The sequence below is a fragment of the Diplotaxodon limnothrissa genome, linkage group LG11 (assembly GCF_057381915.1).
Source record: "Diplotaxodon limnothrissa isolate DT_005_m linkage group LG11, D_limnothrissa_male_GT1.1, whole genome shotgun sequence".
Taxonomy (NCBI): domain Eukaryota; kingdom Metazoa; phylum Chordata; class Actinopteri; order Cichliformes; family Cichlidae; genus Diplotaxodon; species Diplotaxodon limnothrissa.
The window spans coordinates 11,610,833-11,622,031 of NC_140606.1; the positions used below are offsets into that span (position 1 = coordinate 11,610,833).

The 11,199-nt window shown below is 41.5% G+C and overlaps 1 protein-coding gene across 1 annotated transcript; it reads left to right on the plus strand.

Moving 5' to 3' along the window:
- tent5aa (terminal nucleotidyltransferase 5Aa) lies at positions 1 to 4,325 on the plus strand. Its single transcript, XM_085365100.1, has 2 exons — positions 1 to 869; positions 1,324 to 4,325. The coding sequence occupies exons 1-2, from the start codon at positions 444 to 446 to the stop codon at positions 2,101 to 2,103; spliced, it is 1,206 nt and encodes a 401-aa protein (XP_085221226.1). The 5' UTR covers positions 1 to 443; the 3' UTR covers positions 2,104 to 4,325.
- Positions 4,326 to 11,199: the final 6,874 nt, after the last annotated feature.

An 11,199-nucleotide genomic window follows, 5' to 3' on the forward strand; every position in this document is an offset into this window, starting at 1 on the left:
GAGTCACAGTCGGAAAAGCAAACACCCTCCTGGATCATCAGCGACCTTCAAAGACTGTGATGCGCAGCGCTCGGACGCATTGACAGCAGCACCGAGGCAAATGTTTTAAAGGCGTAAAAGAGACAGAAGAGAAAGTTAGAGCTCGCTCTTCCGCACGCTTTTGTTAGCGGGCTCAGATTCTCCCTTAGCTCAGCCACCAGCTCGACTGCTGCGCCACTTCTCCGCTTGGATCTCCAACCAGAGTGCGCAAACTGTAACGCACAGCCACCAGCCCCGCTGCTCTTTAATATATATATATATTTTTATTATTATTATTATTATTATTTCTGTTTACAGTCACTTTGGACTATTTCAAATACTGGCACTCCTCATGCGGAAGACCCTACTGTTTTGAGAAAACGATTGAATTTTGTTTTATTGAAATTCCGGAGGACTTCAACACCATGTCAGAGGACGATAGCAGCTCCACTACCAGCTGTGTGTCCGACACAGACAGCAGCAACGTCAGCGTCCTCAGCTGGGAGCAAGTGCAGCGACTGGATGCCATCCTGACGGAGACCATCCCGATACACGGCCGGGGAAACTTCCCCACTCTGGAGATGCAGCCGCGGCAGATAGTTAAAGTGGTGCGCAGTCGGATGGAGGAAAAACAGATCCATGTCCGGGACGTTCGATTAAACGGCTCTGCGGCCAGCCACATTCTGCACGAGGACAGCGGACTGGGCTATAAAGACCTTGACCTCATATTTTGCGCAAATATGAAAGGAGAGAGTGATTTTCAGACTGTGAAGGACATAGTTTTGGACTGTCTCCTGGATTTTTTACCCGACTGTGTGAATAAGGAGAAAATAACCCCTTTAACGTTAAAGGTAGGCTACACACGCCCTGGCAGATTTTTATTTCTGCTTCAGATTTGTTAGATTAGTTTTATATATGTGATAATATTGAATTGTATTTGTGCCAACAGGGATTAGCGACCATTACGCACAGCTTAATGTGCAATTAGATATCACTTTAGTGATAGTTAAAAAATTTGTTTGCTGTAGTTAAGAGGATCGAGTTAAACCAATTTGGAAGGGATCCTGAGCTCAGCCATATAAGTACATTCCATAGCCTTTAATATTGAGGTCAGTAGCATTAATAGCTCAACAACATACAGTAATTACTTGTATAAATATAGGCATTAAATTCAAATCCTTACTGTACAATGCAAAGTTAGGCAGAATTCTACTGAATTAGTAATTGCAGCTTCAGTTCTATTCACTTTGTTTGTGCTTCTTTTTCTCTCACTCTCTTTCACCCTCTGCACACTCACTCATTTAGGAAGCCTATGTGCAAAAGATGGTGAAGGTGTGCAATGACTCAGACCGCTGGAGTCTCATCTCCCTCTCCAATAACCGGGGGAAGAATGTGGAGCTGAAGTTTGTGGACTCTCTCCGGCGGCAGTTTGAGTTCAGCGTGGACTCATTTCAGATCAAGCTTGACTCTCTGCTGCTGTTCTATGATTGCTCAGAGAACCCCATGGCTGAGACCTTCCACCCCACCATCATGGGCGAGAGCGTGTATGGTGACTTCAGTGAGGCTCTGGACCACCTACGTCACAAGATAATCTGCACGCGGAACCCGGAGGAGATCCGTGGAGGGGGTCTCCTGAAGTACTGTCACCTGCTGGTGAGGGGGTTCCGGGCTGCGTCAGAGTCAGAGATGAAGTCCCTGCAGCGCTACATGTGCTCGCGCTTCTTCATTGACTTCCCTGATATTGGCGAGCAGCAGCGCAAGCTGGAGTCCTACCTTCAAAACCACTTTGTGGGCCTGGAGGACCGCAAGTACGACTACCTGATGACCCTCCACGGAGTGGTCAACGAGAGCACCGTGTGTCTGATGGGACACGAGAGACGGCAGACCTTAGGGCTCATAGCCATGCTGGCTGTACGTGTCCTGGCTGAGCAGAATGTCATCCCCAATGTGGCTAATGTTACATGTTACTACCAACCTGCTCCTTATGTGGCAGATGGCAACTTCAGTAACTACTACATAGCGCAGGTGCAGCCAGTGTTTGCTTGCCAGCAGCCTGCCTACTCCACCTGGCTGCCGTGTAACTGAGTATCCCTAAATGAGAGAGGAAGGAGGGATCCTGATGTCTTTAAACAGGAGCGAGTGGCACAGTCGTACCCTTAACCCTGCACAGTGCTTGACAGCTGACTGAAAAAAAGGCATCCTTTTGTTCTGTGTTTTGCATCAAAGCTTCTGCTTTTGTTCATACTTTGAGTATGAATGGTAAATCCAGAACAGTTGGCAAAATTCAGATGTGATTATCTCACATTTACCGAAACACCGACAGTCTCCTGATCCTGCCCAGGCCAACCAGGTTCGGAAAAGACTCATTTGGATAGCTTGGAAGCAATATCTGAGTTTTAAGGCCTTGAATGCCAGCTGCAGACGTATCATTGACACTGTGCAGAAGACTGATTCAATCTTTAATTGAAACTCATTAGCCAGCATGTTGCAGCAGCAGCAGCAGCAGCAGCAGCAGCAGCCCAATCAGCTGCATCAGAGTCTTTAAGCGAGACACTCACATGCACTTTGAGGTGAAATCAGAGGTGCACAGTGCTCCAAAGCGCGCCGTGCTTTACATCATCTGAACCGAGGTGAGATCCTATTAAACTAGAGTGGACAACAAACATCACCTCACATTTGGATATAATTCTTGTTGTTTACAGACCAAAGATTTTTTTTTTCTAACTCGAATACCCCACCCACTTTTAAGGGAGAAATAGAAACAAAATATGAAGCTATTGTAATGTCTGTTTGTATATGTGAACATTTATGTGTTTATAAAGTGCCTATTGCCTCACAGCAGGCAGAGAAAAGAACGAGCAGGCCACATGACCCCCTACGCTGTTTATAGACAGTAGCACCCCCAGAGGCTTGTGAATGTATATGTGAAATCCTGCACAGTCAGTGTTTGTGTACACGCGTGTGTTCGGGTGAAAAAGGAGCACTGTTTGTGTGGATTTTGCAGTAAAGTAGCAGCCAAACGTACGAACGAAAAGTTCCTGCAAGGTTCACGTTTCCTCTTGTGTATATTCAGTAAACGTCCCAGATTACCAGCATGTCATGACAGAGCCCGATTAAATATCAGCGACTTATGGAGTCACAAACAATGTTTCCTGTATATTTTGTGTAGTGGTGCTTCACTTTTTCTCATCTGAGAAGAAAAACAAAAACAAGGAGGGGTGGGAGTGACAATAAGTAGATGATCGATGCAGGGAGAGCTCGATCGTAGACTGTGTTCCTCAGTTTTGGAGGAGGCTTGCAGAGACACCTCAGATGATGAGAAACTGTTTGCTGTAGCACCCTGGCAGGGAATTCCGCAGCTGCTGCTGAAGAGCTTGAACTTAGCTGGGAATGCAGATACTCTGTTCAGGAAATGTAGTGCCAAACACTTAGGCGTCTCCTCCCTCCTGCCCCTTTGTTGATAGCCCTAAAGTTTAATGAGGCCATTGTTTGAAGCAGATGCTGATAGAGAAAGAGAGGCAGAAGAGAGTGAGACGCTAGTAGGGAAAAAACCCAACTGATGATCTGGAGAGATGGGTGCAGCTGGTGATGGGGTTTATCTATCTGGGGCTACTGTGTTTTACTGTACAAACTGTCTTTGTTAAGGTCAGATTACAGCTACAACTTGTCGGAGAGCTTGAAACCAAACCATCCTGTTATCAGCGCCTGCTTTAATTATCTGCTCATTGAAACAAAGAATGGAAAGCGAAGAATCCCGCATGCATGCGTCCACCTCAGCATCAGACGACTAAGTTGCACCTTATGTTTCCGTTGTGAGGGTTGATGGTTATTAATGTTTTTCTTTTTTGATTTTTTAAGGCTTCATTCCTCACCTGTTTTGAAGAATTGTGTATAAATATATGATTACATGCTTGCTAACTATACTGTAGCTTTTTTCTCCCCCAGCTGCATTAAGACAAAAAAATCTGAAAACATCCGCGACTAGCATCGTGTCAGTACTGCAACAAAAAAAGAAATTCTCTCGATGGAAAAGCATTTCGCTCTCATCCCCTAGTCTGGTGACCCATAACTTCTTTGCTCAGTTGTTTCTTCTAAATAGCTGTCCATGCTGATGGTATCCTTTGGATTGTGCAGGCAATGTATTGTAATTTTATACTCAGTGAAGTCCTAACAGTGGACTAGCTAGTGGCTCCAGTCTGCTTGTCAGCTAGTGATCGTGCCTATCAGTTAGAGATTGTGGGTTGCTGCAGCGTCTTGTATGTGTTGTCCAAAGCTCAGTTTCATGCAGTCTTTTACAAATCGCAAAAGAAAAGAAAAAAATCTTTGTCATGTATGTATATTTTTTATGATTGTTATTTTTATAAATGTATCAGACACTGCAGGTGTTGCAGTGATTTTCAATCTGTGATCGAGCTTCAGAGGAAATGTTCTCAGTAGCTTTTTTTTTGGTTTCTTTTTTTTTTGCTATATTATGTTATTTGTCCAATGGGTCAAAAGGTTAAAGATGTTTTCCTCAATAAAATATCTGAAAACCAGATTTGTTATGTCTTCTGTTATGCATCTGTTTGACTGTAAATCAAGTTTACTGCACTGGTTTGCTCCAGAAACAAACTTCCTGCCAAATGCAAGAAATTACTCATTTATCGATTAACCTCAGATTTCTTTTTTTAGAGTCGTAATCTCTCTTTTTTTCTTCTTTCTTTCTTAACTGTCGTGAGCCATTCAGTGGTTTTCACATAGGCTCCCCGCTTACTTGCTGGGAAAGTCAAATCCCTGTCACGGCCTGCTGGGCCCAACAGGCCCAGCCAGAAACCCATCCAGAACTGGCTCGTTGCTGCCAGAAAGAGCTGTTGAATGTGAAGGGATTTGCGTCCACCCAATAAAAACAGACTTTAGCGCTTTTGCAGAATGAATATCTTTGCCTGCTCATCGAATTCTCTCTGTTAACAAAACCCCCCCACCCCTCCAGCCCCTCCATATGCCGACAGAAATGCAGTGACGATCAGCGCTGAGGCCCACTGTGACCAGAGTCCAAATGTTTCATGGCTGTCAGGCTGAAAGAAAACTTGCCACAGCAGAGCTGATTGTCACACAGGTCACATGACAGACTGTCCTAGATACAGAAGGATATAGAGATGTAAACACATAATGAGTAAGAGATTCACTGTACCACATGGTCCTATATATAGTCGATAAGATAAGGACATTATAGCTTGAACTTAAGCGCATTTGCAGCTGATTAAATCTGAGCAATAGAGGAATGATTGACAGGGCCGGGCTAAACAGTAGAGCACCTACAGACAAGAGAAATATTTGCTGTGTATGCCTATGCGTTCTACTGGACCTTCCACTCCTACAAACTACAGGATAGGTTCATATGCTAGTACTGTAAACAGTACTAGCATTCCTACACACTGAAGAAAAGGAATTTTTTTACTATCTCTATATTCAGGTGAAAAGTTGAGGGCTCTTTTTTTTGCACAAAACAAGTTCTGCAGGCTTTTAAGTAGGAAGTTCCATTGACCTACAAAGGAACTGCTTGAGGAAAACGCCTCTTTATGTCCAGTATTGACCAGTTTACTTTACAAATATTGACCTGAAAAGAAAGTGAACATTCCTTTAACTAAGAGGCAGGTTTAAGATGTGATCACACCAACATATGAATCCCTAATCAAAAAATACCCCTGTGGTAGTTAAGGCTAAGAATTCATTCTAATCTTAACTTCACACCAGCCAAAGTACTCAAAAATACTTTTGTGGCAGTTCTCGCTACAGTTAGCATCTCCAGGACCACGTTTTGTCATGATGACACACATAATAGGCAATACCACTGCAATATAGATTCCTTCCATTATTAACAGGACCAAGCACAATGCTGCATATGTCCTTCTTTAACGCTTTCCTCCAGAAAGATGACATCGAATGACCTCTCCATTACCTTTAATGATGAGTTTTGACACCAAGTGTGTATGTCAGTGAATATGTGGTTTGACGACCATTAGGGTAGCCCTTGTATGCCGTATAGGCAGAGATTACGCTCACTAACTGATGCACACCCAGTCATTTTGTTCTGGAAATTTGACAGAAATTGCTGAGTTTAGAAAACAGAAGGGTTACCTCTAGTAAAGCAGTGCTAGTCAATACTTTTGGTTCCCCTGAAGGTTTCTTCCTGTTAAAGGGGAGTTTTTCATTCCCACTGTCTAATTGTTGGGGTTTTGCTGTATTAAGGCCTTAATGCAGAGAATGTGTGGAAAAAACAACACAAAATTCTGAATTTTTTGAATGCATAGTTGTTGTGTAATGTATACACACTCCAAATATGTTGTGATTTTGAGAAATATTCATCCTTAAAAGACACAGTGTGAAAAAAATGAAGTCAACATCAAGTGATGATGAGCTGGTCCTGAGGTTCTACATAAGGAAAGGAAGAAACTGAGGTTTTGGGTTCATCCAGTTTTCATGAGAAGGCAGCAGCAGGGAGAGTTTCGTGGTTTCATCCAGGAGTTGAAGCTGTATCATGAACGCTTTTGTACAACATATTTCAGGATGTCAGAGGGGCAGTTTGAACTCTTACAGGCAGAGTTGGGACCACATCTAAGGAGGCAGAGAAACCATTTCAGAGAGCAGATTGACCCAGAGCAGCATCTAACTGTGTGTCTGAGGTAAAATATTATTATTTGACCATTTTTATATCATTGTAAATTCAGTACTAGTGCATATTTTGAAGTGCACGTGCACTTGTCGCTAAATGCAGTGATCTGATTAGTCAGATCTGTTCATTTGGATCCCAAAAAAGTTGAGAATGATCCTAAAAAATAAATGCTGCAAAATCGTCCTATGAAATAAAGTGGTCGGTATGAAAGGCTGTATTAGGAGTAGGTGAGGCTGAGAAATATTTTTAATACACAAAATATTTGCATGTATTGCATGAACATTACACACGTGGTGTATAAATGTCTTTATTGTAGGGTCTTTACCTTACAATAAATGTACCTTGAGGTAACTGTTGGGATTTATATACAAATTTTATATAAATAAAATGAACAGAGGATTAAATATCTATGCTGGTGTCACTTATAATCATAATTACACAAAGTGTTATTCCATGTTTTCACCATCTATCTTTCAGCCCATTTTGGGGGATTTTAAATAAGTAACTTCTACTTTACTTTGCTTTATTCCTGCTCATCTAACAGAACTTTTTAATTTCCTTTAACCAGCACACTTTGTGCGCCTCTGCTTAGAATCAAAGGCTAAAAGTTCCGTTTAGCAAAAGAGAATATGCCATTTAGCAACTACAGGTTAAAAATAAACTGCATATAGCAACCATCAACCTCTCTACATGTGAATTAGCATTTTGAAACCTCAAGCATTTTGCCTTTTAGCCTTTTGTTGTTTTTGTTTTGCAGCCAGAACATATTTAAACAAGATGGCAGACTGGTCATTTATCGGTGTTAGCAAACATTCTTAGCAAGGTACACCCATAGACCGTATAGCTACGATAAAGGTGTGTGACATAGATATACATACATAGTTTTTGTACAAGCTAATAGTGTCAATTAACTGCATGGCAAACCATATTATTTGTCAGATAACAGCTATAGCGCAGTTCAGAGGTCCAAGAGCCCTAAACTAGTTTTATTATGACACTTCAGTGTTTAGGGATGGGATCCATGGAGATCGACTTGTTTCTGGAGAGTAGAAGTGGCCATTCAAGGAATTTCCCTTTTTTTTGGCACAGTTTCCTCTTATCTCTCAGAATTTAGTGGAAACCCCCCAAAAAAAAACTAAAAGGAGAGATGTCATAATCAGATTGCTAGAAACACAAGCCTAGATGCAGTTTAATGTTTCTCTATTCTATAAGTGATGGCTACTTGAGTTACGTTTTTAACATTTTTGGCTGGTTGGCAGTGTTTTGTTTACTGATATTTGTGCCTTTATTGATTTAGGGGCCAGTGTGCACCACACATCTTTGATACAGTATCTAATGCAGTACTCATCAAGGCTACTGCTTGGCATTTGTTGGGGCATATAAAAGACAAGGAGTGTGCAAATCATATCACCAGAGGCCCAGTATCATTCATATAGAGCCTAAAATAACTTAAAGTATCAAATGTCAAAGTTGTGTAACATCACCTTTATCATGTTGTCCTTCAACCGTCAACCAGCAGGAATATTTATTTGCTTATTGTCAACGCCTGCCTTCTGGTGCTGTTAGTCTAAGTCTTAATTTCAAGCATCACTCTACTTAATCCTCTCTTAAGAACCCATCTCATTTGTGGTTGGCTCTATAAAGAAGTCAGATTGATGTAATGGCGCCAAAGGACCTAAATCTCAGGTCCCTAATTTGAGATGCAGCATGAAGTGAAGTAGCCCTCTTAATTTAAGGGAAGCTTTGATTTAGAGTTTAAAGAGAGAGTTCTGAAAGACTCCTACCACAGTAGGTAGCTGGCAGAGGGAGATAGATGAAACAGAGGGAATCCACACAGTGGATCCAGTGTCGTTATAATTATCTGTTTACCTTTAAATAACGTCTAAGACACTTGTCATTCATCCTGTAGTTCTTCGTCCCTTCTGGTAGTCTGTACTCATCTGTTCTTTAATGGCTTTTCCACCGCAAAGATTGGAGAGTGGCTGGCTTCATGTGATTTTGCTCCTTTTTTCCTTCCCTGTTGCTGTGAAGAATTTTTTCCAGATGAAGGTTTTTATGGAATAAGTGGGAACTGTTTGGACCACAGCATTACCAAACCTAGTTTGGTCCCGACTCCAGTCCACTGGTGAGGAGCTACAACTGTGGCCAGACTAATATGCTGTTTCAATTTCTCTAAAATCCCAGTTATAGGAACATTTCAGTATTGTGTGTGTGTTTTTCTTTTTCAGTAGTGTGGGATACTACTGAGCAGACAGCATAAAAGCCCAGACCCCCCCTAACATACACACACACATACACACAAATCTTGTAAACAGATTCCACACGGGTCAGTCTGTACAAACAATAAGGAAACATCCATCAGGCATGCTAGCAGCCATAAGTGAGATAAGAGTGAAGGTCAGCTGCAGGACGACTTGCCTTTGGCAATGCTTTACATCAGCATGTCCCACTCAGTGTGCTCAGGCTGTGCTGTGTAGAATTTGTATTTACAGCAAGGTTTCGGCCATCATACCAGACTGTCTCGTGACGTGACCCCGTTTCCGTAGCCCTTCATGATATACAACCTCATCCAGTTTAAAATGGGCTGGAAAAAACCCTCCACGATTTCCTTTACTCAATCAAGAGACTTTGAAAAAATAAAGATTTATAAGGTTTGAAATGTTAGTCAAAGTGATCAAAGGTATCATGAGTAAAATACACCATTCACCCATGATTGAGTTCAGTGACTGGGACAGTACAGTCAGAGCTCTGAAAGATTCAGTGACCAATATAAAGAGTCAAGATATTCAGGACACTGAAAAGAACTGCTTTACACATCACTTTCCCCATCACTGTAGGAAACTTTCCCAAGTCACCCTTATAATAATCATGTCAAACTAAATTACTGGCTATCATTACCTTAATTTGGGCCTTGTTTCATGCTTTAAGCGATGCATATCTGTCTCCTGCTTCACCCTGTGGCAAATTTCTGTCACTCTGTGGAATGTGCAAAACATAATAGGAAAAAGGTTATATTTAAACATGCACTCATTAATGGGTTTTCATCAGCAAAAGGTTAAATGACTATTTTACACAAGAATGTGCATTTGTAGTATCGACCTCACATATTCTGATTTGAAATCCACTCTGTGCAGTCTTTCCAGCATCAGACGCAAAGACTTAGCATTAACCTAGCTAGTCGGCGAAGTTAAGCTATTAGTTTAGCGACGTTTTCCTAATGAGTTGGTCGAGTTTACTAGATGGCTGCAAACACAGATACAATAGCAAGGATTTCTTAACCTGTTAATAAGTCTTTGTTGAGCCTACAGTTTTTAAGATAGTTTAGTGATATTAAGATCTCTCTCTTTCTCTCTCATGGCCTGCAATGTATTGTTCATTACTAATTAAAAGGTGTTGAGTAAATATATTGTAATATGTGGTCGCAAGAATGTTTAAATGCTTTCCCCAACTCTCTGTGCATATGAATGACCGTGAACCTGACCTCACAGCCCACTTTTAGTCAGTAGTTCTGGTCAAATGTATCGTTTCTAAGATTGGGGAAACCTGCAGTCAGCTGAGAGTGAAGAAGTCAATTAGATCAGCGGTCCCCAACCTTTTTTGCACCACGGACCAGTTTATGCCCGACAATATTTTCATGGACCGGCCTTTAAGGTGTCAAAAATAAATACAACAAAATAAAACTAATACCGGTACCGAAAAAAAGTAGATTTATTCATAACACACGTGAAAAGACCCAGGAAAACTGAGTTAACGATAAAAACGATAACAAAATAACGCTGAAAACCGATAAAAACCCTGAAAACCATACATTTCACACCTGAGCCTCAACTCTCACGGCCTGGTACCAAATGACTCACGGACCGGTACCGGTCCGAGGCCCGGGGATTGGGGACCGCTGAATTAGATGAGTGATGAAATGTTTCTCCCACTGAAAACACAACATCCAGATGAACTGAATCAACTCTGTGACACTCAAAGAAGTTAGGTTTAAAGGTTGAAAAGGTGGTTAGCACTGCTGCCCCACAGCAAGAAGATCCTTGGATTGAATCCATCATCCAGCTAGTTCTTTTTTATGTTGGTTTTCCATGTTATCTCGGTGTCTGTGTGGGTTCTTCCAGGTATGCCAGCTTTCTCCCACAGTCTAAAGACATAAAATTAGTGGGGTTTGGTTAATTGGTGATTCTAAATTGCCCATGAGTGTGAATGTGAGTGCAAACTGTCATCGTGTGTCTCTCTGTGTGTAGCCCTGGGAGATCCTATCTGCAACCGTGAATTTAGACTCTACGTTAAAAGATGATTATTTAAACTATGAAACACTTCTTCCATTTGACCCATAAGCCTTTTATCATTGAGTCCACTGGCAAGTAGAGAGCAATGATAGAGAGAGGAACTTATCACTGACTTGTGTGTTGATAATGAAACAATATGAATGCATGTAATACAGATGAATACAAATCAATGTCCCAGCAAAATAAATTAAGTTGGAAATGAAGTGAAAAAAGCCACATTAATAGATCAATAAAGATTGG